This window comes from Artemia sp. Qi Xiang Cuo, chromosome 4 (genome assembly GCF_049724085.1).
Source record: "Artemia sp. Qi Xiang Cuo chromosome 4, ASM4972408v1, whole genome shotgun sequence".
Classification (NCBI taxonomy): domain Eukaryota; kingdom Metazoa; phylum Arthropoda; class Branchiopoda; order Anostraca; family Artemiidae; genus Artemia; species Artemia sp. Qi Xiang Cuo.
Genome location: NC_142797.1, coordinates 43727824 through 43745696, shown reverse-complemented (window position 1 = coordinate 43745696; position 17873 = coordinate 43727824). Strand labels below are relative to the sequence as shown.

Sequence of the window (17873 nt, the reverse complement as noted above, 5' to 3'; positions counted from 1 at the left end):
ATTTAATTTTGACAGGTTGATGTGTCTAATTTATATATACCCAGCCTAGCATATCAATTTCGTGCGTTAACATAATCTAAATTACCTAATTAAAGCTAAAGTAATGTGAGCAATCTTTAATTAACCTAACCCAATTTATTCATGTAAATTAGTTTCTTACAGATTTGTTTAAGTAAATTGCCAAGACATCGTGCAGCTGTAGGGGCCCATAGTGGTATCGTGCAGCGACAGGGCCGCTGTTTCGTTCAGCACCAATGGGTTCTCCATTGCTTCCTGACGCTGCCATGACGCTGGAAATGTGTTTTAGGTTTCGCAAGTTCGTGTATCACACATTTCTCGAATTCAAGATATTAAGAACCCTCTTTGATTGTTCGCTGTTTTTTTTTGTTTTTTTTTACATTTATTCCTTTCGTGTGTGTTTGATAATTCTGTGAGACACAATTCCTGCAAGTAAAATTGTCTCGAACGATATGTCTTTAAGAAAAAAAAGGTCAAAATGACTTTTAAAAGTTAGTCTGTGGGATATTCGCTAATCTAAAAATGAGCAGAAGGAATGTTCCTTGAAATTTGACGGTAAGAAAAATTAAAATCGCTAAAGATAAATGATGCAGAAAGTCACTACTTGCGAAAAGAGTGAAAGGGGAAGGTAAAAGAATGTACGCAAATCTGAACTAGATTAGTTTAGGAGTGAAATAAAGAAAAAAAACTCCAAATTCAATCCTGGAATTCTTTAATTTTCCTCTCTGGTTGTTCAGGCAGTAAGTTTTATATATATATATATATATATATATATATATATATATATATATATATATATATATATATATATATATATATATATATATATATATTTATATATATATATATATTATTCCGTATATGAAAGAGGCTGTGCCCTCCTCAACGCCTCGCTCTTTACGCTAAAGTTTTTATTGTTTAAAAAAAGAGTTGTGAGAAAGTCAAACTTTAGCGTAAAGAGCGAGGCGTTGAGGAGGGCACGGCCCCTTTCATATACGGAATAATTTCTGTTCGTTTTAAGATTTAATGTCGCTCCTTACTTTCAGTTTAAAAAACTTTTTTTTAAGGCTGCGAAAGCGGGGGGTTTGGGGGGCGGCAGCCCCAGCTTTGCCTCCTAATCCCTGTACGTTTTAAGATTCGACCTTGTAACTCAGCCTCTTTAACTCTTTAGAAAACGTAGTTTTTTTCAAATAATTTAAAGATAAGTCTAGGTCTGTTAAACAAATATTGACGTATAAAACATCATAATTTCTTTTATATAAATCATAGCATAAAAACAATAAAGTCTTTTATACGTATTTGTTTTTTGTTGTTTTTTTTGGATTAGACACCATAGTTTTTCTGAATAAGAAATTGTTCGAGTTCCGTGTTCAGGGTGCTAGAATTGGTTTGAAAATTAATGTTAGGAAGACTAAGTCACTAAGGCTAGGAATAAGTGAAGATGAAAAGGTAACGTTGGGTAATGAAAAGATTGATCAGGTGTGCAGCTTCGCTTACCTTCGTAGCATTATTAGTAAAGATGTTTTCACAGTTAAAAAAAGTTTGGAAGAATAGGAAGATAAGTCTGCAAACCAAGCTTAGAATATTATAAGCTACAGTGATGACAGTGGTCAAATATGACTCTGAAGCATCGACGCTCCGAAAAGCGGATGAAGATTTGCTAGATGTTTTCCAGATGAATTGCTTAAGGATTGTTCTGGGTACCCAGCTGACTGGCCGTATTTCAAACAATAGGCTATACAAAAAATGTGGTTCAATACCGCTCTCTAAGGCTTTAATTAAAGAAAGGTTGAAGTGGCTAGGGCACATTGTGCGGATGAAGGATGACAGATTGCCAAAGATTGTTCTTTTCGGCCAACAGTCTAGGGCTAAACAGAAAGAAGGTCGTCCCCGTCTGGAGTGGGAGGACGTCATAAAGAAAGATTTAAAGGAAATGGGAAATTCGTGGGTGGGTGTAAAAAGGGAGGCTTTGAATAGAATGGGGTGAAGAAGGAGCGTGCGTAGCTGTGTTGGCCTCAGGCGGCTTGGTGCTGCGGTGAGTTGTTAGTAGTAGTAGTAGTTACGCTATACTTTTGGATATTTGGATTTGGATATTTTGGATTCTGAAAAGAAATGATGAATCCCGCCTTGTCTTTTTGAAGAAAGAAAAGAAGACTGAGTTCGAATATACAATTTGCCTGCTGTGAATTAGAAGAAGAATTTAAATTCGCTAAAATGGCTGACATCAGTAGCTCTGATATAAAGAAAGAAATTGCAGGTAAAGAGCTGTAGTTACTGATGGTTCTTAAAGCTCAATATTTTGATAAAAATAATTTTAGCCAAAATAAGGAACTTGCCACCACAACCAAGTGAAAATCATCAACTTTTCACCAAGAGAATCACAAGCATTTTACCAAAAAAAATGGTGGTCAATAATGAAGGCTTTACACCAAAAAGATGCATTTGGCACCTTGAGGTAGGCTAGGATAAGACATTATGTTTTTCAAATGCCTACTACTGCTTCAAGAAGGAAAAGAATTTATACCAAAAAATGGAATTCCAACCAAAAACTGAAACTGTGGTCTAAAATCCTGTTTGTGAACATTAAAAAGAGCCTTTTGGTAAAATTCTACTTTAGCTACTTTTGGCAGTCTTGGAAAGGGGTTAGGTTAGGAAAATTAAACGGTAAATTTTTGCCAAATCATATTAGGCTATTGACTTACAAATAAAGTGAATATACCACTTGATGCTTTTTTTATGCTCTTTACAAATATAATAATCATTTTTGTTGGAAATGTATTTTAGCCCCCATCCCTATATATAGGCCTACCAATTCAGGGTAGGCTATATGTTTGCACATTAGGGGGGTGAGGGGAAATTTTAATATTACCTCTCATTTAAATCAGAAATAAAATTTACCCCCACCCCCCCTAATGTGCAAATATAGGCTATACCCCAAATTGGTATAAATAGGGGTGGGGGTAAAATTCATTTGCAACTAAAATGATTATTATATTTGGAAAGAGCATAAAAATGGCATGAACTGGTATGTTTCCTTTATTTGTAAGTTAATAAATATGATTTGGTAAAAATTTACCAATTAAACTCTCAGGGTTTGGTCTACAGGCTAAAGTATATCCCAGGAAGGTAGGCTATTTGAAGTACCTACCTCCACTCCTTCTTCCTCTAGGGGGTCCTGACCTTAGATGACCTTTAAAAATCTGTATGTTATAAAAGCAAAACCTTGCAAAATAGATCTTCTGTTTAAATGAAGTACAACAAAATTGTTTTCAGCTTCACAACTTTGCTAAATCCCTATCTATAAGGTTTTAAATAAACACAAATATAGGCAATTTCCTAAATTTTGAAAACAAAGCATTGACATGGCTTAAAATTCTGCTCAAAGAGCAGGAATTGCATTTTCAGAACTAAAGCCAGAGAAACAGAAACTGAAAATTAAGGTAAAATTTTGTTTTGTCAAAATTTCAATAGGTAGGCTATAGACCTGTCATGTAGGCAAATTTCAGGACCCTCTGGAGAAGAAGGAGTGGAGGTAGAAACTTCAAATCACCTTCCTAGGACATACTTTAGCCTTTAGACCCATTCCTGACAGTTTCATTTTCCTAACCTAACCCCTTTCCAAGATAGCCAAAGGTATCTAAAGTAGAATTTTACCAGCCTGTTTATTCATTTAACTACTATTTTACCTTTTTTTGTCTTTACTTTTCAAAACCATATGTTTTGCTTTTTCCTTGGTTTCCAGGGACTCCACCCTATGACTATTAGAAAAAAAATTACTTTATAAGCTTATATAGAATGTTACTATCCAATCTCCTTATAATTAAAAATATTTTTGTCATTTAGTTGGAAAATTTGGCCCATCCCTATAGGAAATATCTATATTTGCCAACTAATTGACAGGAAAGGTTGCCCCAGCAAAACATAAATTTTCCAACTAGTTGACTAACAACTTTTCCCCTGCAACACTTAATTTTGCCAATAGCTGGAAATAAAAATTGCCCCAGAAAGCAATTCATTTTTCAACTAGTTGACTAGTAACTTTGGTAAATTTGCAGGTGGCACTATATTTAAGCTAGGATGAAAGTGAAAACATCATTTGATGCCTTTTTTATGCTCTTTCAGAATTTAATAATTGCTTCTGTTGCAAATTGCATCTTGAGCCCTTAAAAGGGTCCTAAAGGTATTTCATTTTTGTAAATACACAAACAAGTTATCAACACTAGTTAAGTTACTGAAATGTTGTTAAAAACATATCACTAGTGTATAAACAAGTTTTCAAGAGTAATATATTCCAAAAATAGTTATTTATAACATTTCAAACCTCATTTATTGGGCAACTCAAATATAAACTGTTTTCCTATGTAAAAAGTTATAATATAACATAATAGTTATAAATATAAAATGTTTCAAGTTTTTCAAATGCTGTTGACAAAAATAGCACTGAATTTTGTGATTTGAAGCTGCCACCTGCAATTATGGGTATATTCCAATTCAGGGTATATATTTGCACATTAGGGGGGTGGGGGTTGGTAAATGTCATGGCAATTTTGCAGTGGGCCATATAATTTAGCTAGAATCAAAGTGAAAACATCATTTAATGCTTTTTTTTATGCTCTTTCATAATTCATATAAAATACTTTTAGGGCCCCTATAAGGGCTAAAGATGCAATTTGCAACAGAAGCAATTATTGAATTATGAAAGGCATCAAATGATGTTTTCACTTTTATCCTAGCTAAATTATAGTGCCATCTGCAAATTTACCATAACTTCTCCCTAACAAAACTTTCATTTTCCAACTAGTTGGCTAGTAATTTCTCTCCAGCAAAACTTTTGATTTTCCAACTAGTTGACTAATAACTTCTCCCCAGCAATACTGAATTTTTCCAACTAGTTGACTAATAACTTTTCCTCAGCAACACTTAATTTTGCCAACTTGCTAGAAACAAACATTGGACCAGAAAACAATTCATTTTCCAACTAGTTGACTAGTAATTTCTCTCCAGCAAAACTTTCATTTTCCAACTAGTTGACTAGTAATTTATCTCCAGCAAAACTTTCATTTTCCAACTAGTTGACTAATAACTTCTCCCAAGCAATACTTAATTTTGCCAACTAGCTAGAAACAAACATTGCCTCAGAAAACAATTCATTTTTCAACTAGTTGACTAGTAACTTCTCCCTAACAAAACTTTATTTTTCCAACTAGTTGACTAATAACTTTCCCCTGGCAACACTTAATTTTGTCAACTTGCTAGAAACAAACATTGCCCCAGAAAACAATTCATTTTTCAACTAATTGACTAGTAACTTCTCCTTAACAAAACTTTATTTTTCCAACTAGTTGACTAATAACTTCTCCCCAGCAACACTTAATTTTGCCAACTAGCTAGAAACAAACATTGCCCTAGAAGACAAATCATTTTCCAACTAGTTGACTAGTAACTTCTGCCCAGCAAGACTTTATTTTTCCAACTAGTTGACTAATAACTTTTCTCCAGCAACACTTAATTTTGCCAACTAGCTAGAAACAAACATTGCACCAGAAAACAATTCATTTTCCAACTAGTTGTCTGGTAACTTCTCCCCAGCAATACTTAATTTTGCCAACTAGCTAGAAACAAATTTTGCCCCAGAAAACAATTCATTTTCCAACCAGTTGACTAGTAATTTCTCTCCAGCAAAACTTTCATTTCCCAAGTAGTTGACTAGCAATTTCTTTCCAGCAAAACCTTCATTTTCCAACGAGTTGACTAATAACTTTTCCCCTGCAATTTTTGAAGTACAGATCACTGTTTACTACTATTCATTAGTTCTGTATCAAGCAAAATTTATTTTCTTTAATTAACCATCCTTTCTGCTACAATTTTGCCAAAACCTTATATTGATCATGTACTACTCCTAAATGGCAGTAAAATTATACACAAGGAAATCAAATCTATCAATATTCAAATAATATCAAATCCTGTGATTCAAGTCTTACAGGTTGGTTTACTTTATTACTCAAATTCTTACACCAAATGAAACTATACACGTTTCATGAAACTCCCAAGAAACTATATAAAGTCTGGCCAGCCGAAACACTGATATGGAAAGGAATTTTTCTATCACATCTAATTGTAAAAAGTCAAAATACACAGGACTAGCGATTTGATTTTGTATTTTCCCCTGTTTTTCTTTGTTTTTTCTTTGTCTATCTAAAGAAGTCTTGACTAGGTAAATACCAAGATCACAACTTATTTTGCTAATTACATTTTGATAAAGAGAATGGAGCTAGAGGGACATAATCACTTATCGTCTGTTGTACCCAATAGCTGGCAAACATTTATGTATCTATGTAAGCTTTTTTTTTGCTTTCATTAGATATCAAGCAATTGGAGTAAAAACAGTAAATTCTCATCTTAATCAACCTAGTTACCTCAAGTTATATAATCAGTGCCAACACTTTAAAATTTTTATGAAAAGTTATTACTGACATGAAACAGTAAATCTTGCAATTATTGTGCAAAATTAACTTGATATATTTCCTTTCCCTTTTGGAGGCATAACAAGGTAAGTCTACTAATATTGTAAGGTGGTTTTCTGTTTAACCTTAAATAAAAACAAAAAAACTATCAGACAACCAATCAAAATAAAATGAGGGTAGCACAAAATAGTAATACAGTATAACTGGGACAAAACAACAGTGAAAAAGGGTTTGAAAGAAAGGAATAAAGCATATTTCCTCTCTGTCTCAAGATTATCTGCCTACTGTAGGAATAGTAAAACAGGACACCCATACTGAAATTAGTTCAGCCCAAAGTCCAGCAAGCACAGGGAATGTGGATGAGTTGAATCTAATGCATAATACAAATATAATAGGCCAGAGCAGGAATGTCAGACTTAAATTTAATGTAGTATCAACTATGAAACATTTCTAATTAGGCTTATCCCATGTCAACATTCTGCACTTAAGAAAATCAGATGAAAAATTTTGCTAATAAATTTCTCCCTCACATTTACTTAATGCTAAAGATTAATTTCTGAAGAAACTCCAACCAGAAAGGCTAAGCCTAATCTCAGCCCTGGTAAGGTTGAACTGTGCAGGTTTTTGTATGTGTCAAAGGGAAGTAGGTTTGAAAAAAGCCTAAAGAACCAAAATCAATTCTCATAATTTCTCTGTTTAGCATGTTCAAGACACCAAAAACAAATATATGTTGTGTTCAAAACCTAATATCTTTTCTTCCTTTTCCCTGAGACTGTTCAGTCCCTTGAAAAAAAAACCTAGCCTAGGCTGCTGAATCTATATTTGTGTGGGACTATGCTTACTTATCTGAGAATTTTTTTTTATCATTTCTGAGGCTCAATCCATTGCTAGCACACATGGGACATGTTATTTTTTTAATTTGTTTTTACAAAAAATTGAAACATTTGTTTTTACATGTTCACTATTTCAAATTTGTAACTATAGGGAACCCAATTGCCAAAAGGACACAGACAAGTCCAAAATAACACCATTCTTTAGTAATAACAAGTAAAAACAGAAATAAAATATGAAAGTCACTGATTATTTCACCTCAGTAAAAATTTTGAATAATTTATTTATAAACCAATGGAATGTTTTTAACCACTTCAAACCTTTTACTAGATTTCTCCTGTAAAAACCTTTCAATAGGGCCTAATGGTCTTTCCTGTGACAGTTGCCCAAGGATATGTGCAAAACTTTGCTGGTTCTGTTGGCTTAGGAAATCAAATGGTATTTACCTTAGACTTTAGGTTCTCCTGTGCCTGCATTGGCACCTAGGACATCCAAGAAGAGCCACCAATCTTTCCTAAGATGTGCTAAAGCCCACACATCTTCCCACTCAGATTGCAGAGAGGTTTGACATTTTGAAGGTTGTTGATATAGCCATGTATGAGGGATTTTTGTGTATGATGGGTATGAGCACCTCCATTTGTGGAGGAGCTTTGGTCATTATATAGATTAAAAGGCCTTTGCTAATTCTGCTTGAAATAAAGTGTTGGGTGCCTACCTTTATGTAAAAATATTAGCAGGGAAAAGCTCAGTTTTTGCCTCTAAACTTATATATTGAGAATCAATTTATTTTTCAGAATTTAATTTAGGTACTACCAACCTGACTTACTTTTCTGTTGAAAGCTGGTAGTCAGAGAGGGCATAGAATAGATTGGTTTAAGTTTGTTGTTTTGCTGAGTAAAGATTTAGGTAGTTTATTATTATTGCTATTATTATCAAATCAAGACTGTACACCACAACAATGAAGTGGCTGGCCTAGTGTGCAAGATTTAATGGTAAGTTTCGAAACTTATTCTTACCAAATAAGTTACCAGTGACTTTGGTAAGTTACCATGTAAGTGGTAAGTTTCAAATTCTCATGAATTTAAAAGAAAATATTCTCTCTTCTCTTGACAGATTGATAAGAAAAAACATTATTGTTGCATTTTGTTTATTTCCTACTTTGTTTACACAGGGGAAAAAATTATAAAAAATTGCACTTTAGGCTTCAGATAAATTCTTTATAAGAGTTAAGCTAGAGCTGCTGCTGCTCCTCCTCATCTGTTGCATCTTCAAATGCTATGTCTGGCAGATCATCTTCCACCAGACCATGTCCACTATCACGTGGCAGTAAACTATTGATAGAAAGACATGATGGCAGCATGACCATCGATTCCAGCCTTTCAAGTTGATTTCCAGGCATTTTTGAAGCTGCACAGTGATGCTATTTTTTTTTTTGCTACTGAGTGACTGATTTACCATAAGAATTTTGTTTGCTGTTTCATGCTTGATGTGGTTTCTACACTGGGTCTGTACAAGTCCATAACCTGACCAGTGTCTGTTGCAGGAGGCTACAATAACGCAAATTGTTGAAATTTTTGAAGCCACTCCTGTTAACACCAACTTTGCAAAAAAAAATAAAAAAACAGCCCACCAACAAGCTGCCAATTTGACAGATTTTGCCGTCTCAAAGGAGAATGATTTAGAAAACTGGTCACTTTTGGAGATGTAGCTACAGAGTTTTGTGTTCAAGACCCTGAGAAAGTCAGATTCAGATTTTTTGTTAAATGAATCACCATCCTTCCAAAATTGGTAGGAAAATTTAGCAAGCTCATTGATTTGACTTGCTACATCCATAAACTCATCCTGTGTCAGTGAGTTTGCACCAGAAGAGTATCTGCAGCCAGGGCAGTATCAGATGCAAATATCCTCCTATTTTCTAGGTACTTGTGGATTTTCCTGTCCTTAGCTTTTGAGACTGGCAAAAACGGTAGTCTCCTGGAAATGCTGCTGTAGCAAATTGAAGTACAGGATGACACACACAGCAAGAGCTTCCTCTCCATAAAAGAAGTCGAAGCCAAATGAGATTGGCTTCAAGGATTTCAGACAGGCTGTTAATTGATCCAATTTCACATCATCAAAAAGCACGTTTCTGATATCCTGAATGTCCTCATTTATATCACACCTTCTATCAATTGACATAGGCTGTAAAGGCTCTCAAGTTTTGCACATTGCTAGACTTTTTTCTGGTTTTAATCCATGTGCTAAACTGTACAATTTATTCAAAACCGCATGGTTTTATGCATTATGTAATCTTACCTTTAAGAAAAGCTGCAATGATTTTACATTCATAAAATTTCCAATGCTGCAGTAAAACCATTGCAACGCTAGATTAGAAGAGAATGGACGGGAATACGTTTTATTAATAGGCCTTTTATTTGCTCTATAGTTAAAGATAGTCAGTCAAAAAATTCGTGTGAAAAGTCAAAAACTCATCAAATTAATTTGACCTCTAATATGAACGTCTTATTTATTCAGACTGACTGACTCATTGCGTATCCCCTTTTTTCTTTTTTTTAAACTCAGAAAGGAGATGACAAAGAGGTAGTTTGACAGAGCAATATCAGTATAAGCTCAAAGCGGTATGACTTATGCATTGAATTCAATGAATGAAATTTTTTTTACAATAGGTTTTAGTGAAGTGACAGCTCTCTTATGGATGGATTTGTTTCAATTTAGAACATATTTGTTCATCAAATACTCAAACTTACCACTTATGAAACTTACCAGTAAGTTTGACCTAAAACTTACCATTACCAGGTAAGTTACTGAGCGGTAACTTACGTCTTGCACACTAGGTTGGCCCCTTCAAATTTTTGTTTTTTGTTGTTTGATGAACAAGTTTTTGAACGTAAAACTGTTGTTGTATGCTCTGATTAGCTTATCAGTTTCTATTGATCAGCAGCGTGAAAATAAGTCTAGGTAGCACATTTGATACCATTCCTCTGCCTCAGTCCCAAGCACAGAAAATGAAGTGTATGCTGAAATGTCAAACAGTCAATGGTAGCACATTTGGAGCAATGAGAAAATACAATTTTTTATTCTAAAAATATATTTGGTGATAGGTCCATCATACATCTTAAGCACTTTTGTTTTTGTTAATTTTATGATAAACATACTGCTTGAAATACATATTGTTTTTGGTAGGAAGTGCAAATTACAGTCTAGTCTTTTGAAGGTTTGAGTAGAGGAAAGAACTCCTCTTGCCTGCTAGAGGGGGGACATACCACAGTTCAGAGGATTCCCTTAGAAACTTCAAAAGGTTGTGTCTACTATTGGACTTCTGGATTTTTACATGTCTATTTTATTAAAAATGTCTGGCTAGCCCCCTTCCAACAGCCAGACTTTTTACTTGTGATTTTGGAGTATTATCCTAGTACCCAATAAAGTGGTCAACAGCACCCAACATTACCTTTTATTGCTCAAGCAGCAGAATAACAGCTGATACCTTAACAAATTTTGAAATCTCTGGAGCTTGTCCTGTCAAACAGACATGATCATTATGTTTAAATACAGCTAAATCAATTAATAATTCTCATTAGAGGATGTGTTATCCAAAATACATAGACCTTTGTGCAGGTACATAAACTTGTTTGCTCTATCTAGTTATGAGTTTGTCTCTTTACTTTAACCTCGTGAACTTTTTCACATACTCTCACAGGATGGAGGGCATGGAAACATAGCCCCAGGATTAGTCTAAAAATTCCCCTGTGAAGTGATGGCACAAAAAGTTGTTTTTGCCCCCCCCCCCCCTCCTATCTTCTCTTTTTTCACAAAACTGTACAGTTTTTGTGGGTTTAATGAACACAAAAGAACAGTATTTGTTGACAGTGCAGAAACAAGCTTCAGCACCCTTATTAAACATGCATGAAAAATGTGATGCTTTGGGTAGAATGAAGGTGCCTGTTCAATTGATAAGCCCTATATGTCTGGTTTAAGAAAAGTTTACAATTTACAAATATGGTGCAACTAACTATGATATTACATGCTAGATATTTTTTATAACTTGTTGTTAGATGAGTTTCCCAGGGATTTTTTAAGTTGATTGTCAAGCAGGACCAGCTAGAAAGATGTATTCAAATTCGTACTTTTGTTTCTTTTTCAGCAATACTTAAAGATGCAGATTTAGACAAAACTTCATCAAAAAAAGTTAGACAGCAACTAGAAGAAAAGCTGGAATGTGACCTTTCTAGTCGGTGAGTTGTTTTTCATAGCCTTATAGTCTAAGGCTACTTGCAATATAACAAGCTTGTCACATCTTCATAACAAATGCTTATCACTTATTTTATATTTTGGTAATAACAATGCGGTTTTGAATGCCTTCTGCTCAGCATTACACTTTTACATTTTTTTCCATTTTATTTTATTTTCATTTCGTAAAATATGGATGCTCTATGAGTTTATACAGGTTTTCTTTAGTGTTGGGAGGATTGCGTACATATAATTTTTCACAAGGTGCATTTTTAGGCCTGTATATTTCTAATGAGTAATCATGGATTAATTCTAGGGGACAACTTTCTCTCCTGTTGTATCCCTGGAGTTTGTTAAAGCTTGTTTGTTTAATCTTAGAGGAAAGGAAATAGGTTTGACCACACTTGCACTGAGACATTTTGTTCATATATGTACAAAATATTTCTTTGGTATAACAACGGTCAAAAATTGCAGCTCAGCATAAAACTTAAATGAAGTTGGATCAACCACATTCCTAATGAAAAAAAAGTCTGGATGATTTTTGGTCTACTATATGGGTAAAGCAGTGCTGGATCTAATACTGTTGCCACTCTTTTTTCGTAACTTAATGGAAAAAGAAATGTATCCTTATTGTATTGTTTGATTAAAAGAATGTTTTCATATCCTTTTTTTTGTTGTAACTATTATTGTTTTTCTAGGTCGTACATAGAACTTGTGTTTTGGTGTAAAAGACAATCTTTTGAGGAAAATCATTTCTTTTTTTAAATGGTTTCTTTATTAAAAAAAAATCTTTTGAAGATCTTGACAGTGAAAATCGTTTTTGCTGAAAATACAACATGTGATTTTTTTTATAAAAAGAAAATTGAATTCTTAGCCCTATCTTCAAGCATTTGATTCATGACGAGAACATAATCAATAAACGGCTTTGTTTCTTTTAAGAGGAAAGGGGGTCTAGAAGGTTCACAGGCCTGTTTATGTCTCCAATTGTGCAGTTATATCTTAAAGAGACCCAATTACAAAGACAGACAGACTGTCAAAGGATAGTTTTGTGCAGAGGTGCAAGGCAGTAAAGGTGTAATGCTAACAGGTGGTAGAATATAACGTCATCCATGGGCATTGAGTCTTGTTGAAGAGGGGGGGGGGCAAGGGTGTAACTACTTTATTTCTTTTTTTTTGTGTGTGAAATAAATTGATTGGTTGAGACAAAGAGTTTTGACTCTTGCCTGCTGTCTTAATTTTTTACAGGGGAAGTCCACAAAACTGTATGTATATCCTCAACGAACTTCAAGTAGACTTGGGGGTACTTTTGTATGGAAGGTAGGCGGGCCTCTGAAAGTGGGGTACACTTCTCAAATCTATCCCTTCTATCACCTTTCCCCGAGGCTCCTGCTTCAATGCTTGCTGAGCATGTAAGCTAGATGTTTGCTTTCCCTCCTTGAACTTTTCAAAAAATTATCCCCACTATTACTAACACCTGCCAGGGCTTTGCACACCATTGTTCAACCTCACTTAATGTATGCATGGCCAGCCTGGTACTACACACTGGTCAAAGCACAAACAAAAAAAATAGAGAGATGTATGAAAATGTTTCTGGAATATTATACAGTCAGGTCAAGCTCTCCAACCACTTTCGCCAGCAAGTATTTGAACAGATCCCTCTGGTGGGGAGGTGGAATGCTTTGTATAAAAGGTGTCGGCTTTAGGGTCTTTCTGGTATTAAATAAAAAACTATTTCCACAAAATAAGTTTTTCAAAGAAAGTAAAGAACTCCATTAAACAAAAATGAGCAAAAATAAAATCAAATAATCTACCAAGCGTGAAACTACCACAAATCAGCAACAACAAATAAATGAAACCCAAAACGAACAGAAATTACAATAAATAACCGAGTCAAACTCAAAACAAGCAGAAATCAACATAAGTTGGGCTCAAAACCCCTATGCCTTCCCAAGGCCAGAACATAATTTGCACTTTACTGAATAAAGTATAAATGTTTTTACTATTATAACTTTAATAAATCAAATAATATTAACATTTTGATTACTAAATATCAGTATATGCATATTAAACTGACAATGCATATGCATTTGTATTTTTTCAGTAAAGTGCAAATTTTGATCTGGCCTTGGGAAGGCATAGGGGTTTTGAGCCCAACTTATGTTAATTTCTGCTCGTTTTGAGTTTGACTCGGTTATTTCTTGTAATATCTGTTCGTTTTGGGTTTCATTTATTTATGGATGCTGATTTGTGGTAGTTTCACGCTTGATAGATTATTTGATTTTATTTTTGGTCATTTTTTGTTTAATGGAGTTCTTTACTTTTCTTTGAAAAACTTATTTTGTGGAAAAAGTTTTTTTTATTAATTTCTGTTTGTTTTACATTGACATAGTCTTTTCAGGGAAAAAAGAAAATAATACTTTAAATCTTTTCGTTTTTTAAAGACTTTATAGTTTGGCCTGCTATTTGTATGTTGGAGAAAAATTTTCAGAAATTTTTAACAACACACCCTTTTAAAAATCTGGACACAAATAGTAGTGTTTAATTTAGTTTCATACCTCTTCTAGTTGACCTGAAATGGAAAACTTGATACGATTCGCAAAAAATCTGTTTACTTTCTTTGATAGCTTAGATACACTTAAGCTGTTTTGATTTGGTTAAATTTTAAGAGCAGAAGTAGCTCCGAAAGTTTGAATATAATGCCCTCAGTCGTTCTTGGGATACTGATGAGATGCCTTATTGGGAATTAGCATTAACGCAGTGCATTTTGATTTAATCTTAAGGCAACATTTAATTTTTAAACATAATGGGCAAATGGGAGGGTGGGCATGGGAGGGGGATTAGTTGCCCTCCAATCACTTTCGACTATTAAAAAGGACATCAGCCCTTTCTATTTTCAATCAAATGAGCCCTTTTCCAAGTTCCCACGACAACTCCTTCGATACGAAGTGCCCTGGTCTAAACAACAACTACAAAAAAAAATAATACATTGTACCCACATCGATCTTTACTATAAAAATGTCAAGCCTTCCAATCACTTTCGACTATTAAAAAGGGCACTAGGTCTTTCGTTTCCAATCGAATGAGCCCTTTTTGAAACGACAACACTTTCTATAAACACCTTGTGTGCCCACAGGGCATAAATTATAACCCTTAACCTAACGGCTGTTAGGGTGGTTGTCATCCTATAAGACCTAATTTCCAGTAGTTTCAACTACGTTAAACAAAATGGCTATCTCAAAATTTTGATTAAACGTGTTTGGGGAAATGGTGGGCGTGAGAGGGACGTTAGTCGCTCTCCAATCACTTTCAACTATTAAAGTTGGAACTAGCCCTTTCAATTTCCGATCAAATGAGCCCTTTTGAAGATTCTACGACAACACTTTAAATAAAAACCTTATATGCCCCCAGGGCAGAACTTACAACCCTTGCCCTGAGGGCTGGGGGGGGGGGGTGCTGTCATTCTCAAAGACCTAATATCCAGAACTTTCTACTACGTTGAACACAGTGCCTATCTGAAAATTTTGATTGGATGTGTTTGGAGGAATGGTGGGCGTGAGAGGGGGATAGTTACCCTCCAATCGCTTTCGACTATTAAAAAGAGAACTAGCCCTCTCAATATCCAATTGAATGAGCCGCTTTTGAAGCTACGACACACTATCTATAAAAACCTTAAATGCCCCAAGGGCATAACTTACAACCTATGCCCTGGGAGCTCTAGGGGGTTTGTCATCCTTAAAAATATAATTTCCAGAACTTTCAACTACGTTGAACAAAATGGCTATCTCTAAAATTTGATTGAATGTGTTTGGGAAAATAGTGGGCGTGAGAGGGGGGGGGGGTTTATTACTCTCCACTCACTTTCGACTTTTAAAAAGGGCAATTTCAATTTCCAATCAGAGGACTTTTGAAATTCCTACAACAACTTTCTATATAAACCTTCAATGCCCCCAGGTTATAACTTACAAACCTTTCCCTAGAGCTCTGAGCGGTTTATCATTCTCAAAGACCTAATTTTCAGAACTTTCAACTTCGTTGAAAAAAATAGATATCTCAAAATTATAATTGGATGTGTTTGGGGAAATGTTGGGTGTGAGAGGGGCGTTAATCGCTCTTCAGTTTCCAATTGAATGAGCCCTTTTGAAGTTTCTACGACAAAAATTTCAGTAAAAACCTTATATGCCCTCAGGGCATAATTTACAACCCTTGCCCCGAGGGCTGTGGGGGAGGGGCTGTCATTCTTAAAGACCTACTTTCCAAAACTTTCAACTACGTTGAATAAAATGGCTATCTAAAAATTTTGATTTGATGTGTTTGGGGAAAAGGGGGGCGTGAGAGGGGGATTAGTTGCCCTCACATCACTTTCGACTATTAAAAAGGGCACTAGCCGTTTGAATTTTTAGATAGCCATTTTATTCAACGTAGTTGAAAGTTTTGGAAAGTAGGTCTTTAAGAATGACAGCCCCTCCCCCACAGCCCTTTTGAAGTTTCTACGACAAAAATTTCAGTAAAAACCTTATATGCCCTCAGGGCATAATTTACAACCCTTGCCCCGAGGGCTGTGGGGGAGGGGCTGTCATTCTTAAAGACCTACTTTCCAAAACTTTCAACTACGTTGAATAAAATGGCTATCTAAAAATTTTGATTTGATGTGTTTGGGGAAAAGGGGGGCGTGAGAGGGGGATTAGTTGCCCTCACATCACTTTCGACTATTAAAAAGGGCACTAGCCGTTTGAATTTCCAATCGAATGAGCCCTTTTTCAAGTTTCTACAAGAGAGATTTCAATAAAAACATTATATGCCCCCAGGGCTTAACTTATAACCCTTGCTCTGAAGACTGTGGGGGGAGAATCCTGTTCAAAGGTATAATTTCCTGAACTTTGAACTGCTTGGAACAAAATGGCTATCTCAAAATTTTGATTGGATGTGTTTGGGGAAATGGTGGGCGTGGAAGGGGTGTTAGTTGCCTTCCAATCACTTTCAACTATTAAAAAGGGCACTAGCCATTTCAATTTCCAATCGAATGAGCCCTTTTTGAAGTTTGTACGGCAAGGCTTTCTATAAAACCTTATATGCCCCCAGGGCATAAATTACAACCCTTGCCCTGAGGGCTGTGGGTGGGGGCTGTCATCCTCAAAGACCTAATTTCCAGAACTTAAAAACTACGTTGAATAAAATGGCTATCTCAAAATTTTGATAGGATGTGTTTGGGAAAAAGGTGGGCGTGTAGGGGGGTTAGTTGTCCTCCAATCACTTTCGACTATTAAAAAGGGCACTAGCCCTTTGAATTTCCAATCGAATGATCCTTTTTTGCAGTTTCTATGAAAACACCTTCTATAAAATCCTTATATGCCCCCAGGGCATAACTTACAACCCTTGCCCTGAGGGCTGTGGGGCAGTGTCCTCCTCAAAAAGATAATTTCTATCTGGAAATCAACCACGCTGAACAAAATGCCTGTCTCAAAATTTTGTTTGGATGTGTTTGCGGAAATGGTGGGCGTGGAAGGGGTGTTAGTCGCCTTCCAATCACTTTCGACTATTAAAAAGGGCACTAGCCACTCCAATTTCCAATCGAATGAGCCCTTTTCGAAGTTTCTACGACAACTCCTTCGATAGGAAGTGCCCTGGTATGGAAGAAAAAAAAGAAAAAATAATACATTGTGCCAACATCGTTCTTTACTTTGGCAGCGCGATTGCGTTGCCTATGATTTTTCCTTGTTACACATTCCTGCCTGTTGCCAAAATTGTATTAAATGCATGAAGAAAATTCCTATTCTTTGCCATGTAGCACTGTATATATAATTAGAAAATTCCTAATTATATATACAGTGCCATGTAGTGACTATCCATGCCAGGTAGGCCTATGGGAAAACTTTGCAGACCTCGTTTGTCAAGAGGTATAGCACAAGCACGCAGTGGGAAATGACCTGTTTCACTTCTTATTCGGTGGTGGAGAACAATTTCAGAGAGTGTCGCTGATGGGGCGATCTCAATATGGCTGGATACGAGTTTGAATTTTATGATAGAACCATTTGTTAAAGGCTATTTAAGACGCAATATAAAATATATAGTAGGCCATAGTCCTCTATTCCACTTCAGTGTTGCTTTAATATCTGCAATGGAGAGAGCCAATAAAACATCTTACTCCTTGTGCAACTTCCAAGCTAGTGATTAAGGCATACAGATTATGATATCCTCAAATTCTATGGGCTCTGCGCGAATACCTGTGGTAAAATTTTTATACGCCAGGCTCAAAGCAGTTAAAGGGAGTATGATCAAGTACTATTTTCTGTGCGAAAGCTGTACCTAGGATAATTGGGGAGAATAGACTTTAGA

At 35.4% G+C, this 17873-nt stretch overlaps 1 protein-coding gene across 1 annotated transcript in view; it reads left to right on the top strand.

Annotated features, from left to right (window-relative positions):
• Nucleotides 1-2140: 2140 nt before the first annotated feature.
• The window catches only part of Non2 (upstream activation factor subunit spp27 homolog Non2), a 98340-nt gene continuing 82607 nt past the window's right edge, over nt 2141-17873 (top strand). The window contains exons 1-2 of the mRNA XM_089088326.1: nt 2141-2275; nt 11455-11545. Coding sequence (XP_088944452.1) covers nt 2233-2275; nt 11455-11545 — 134 coding nt within the window. The 5' untranslated portion in view covers nt 2141-2232. The remainder of the gene's footprint in view (nt 2276-11454; nt 11546-17873) is intronic.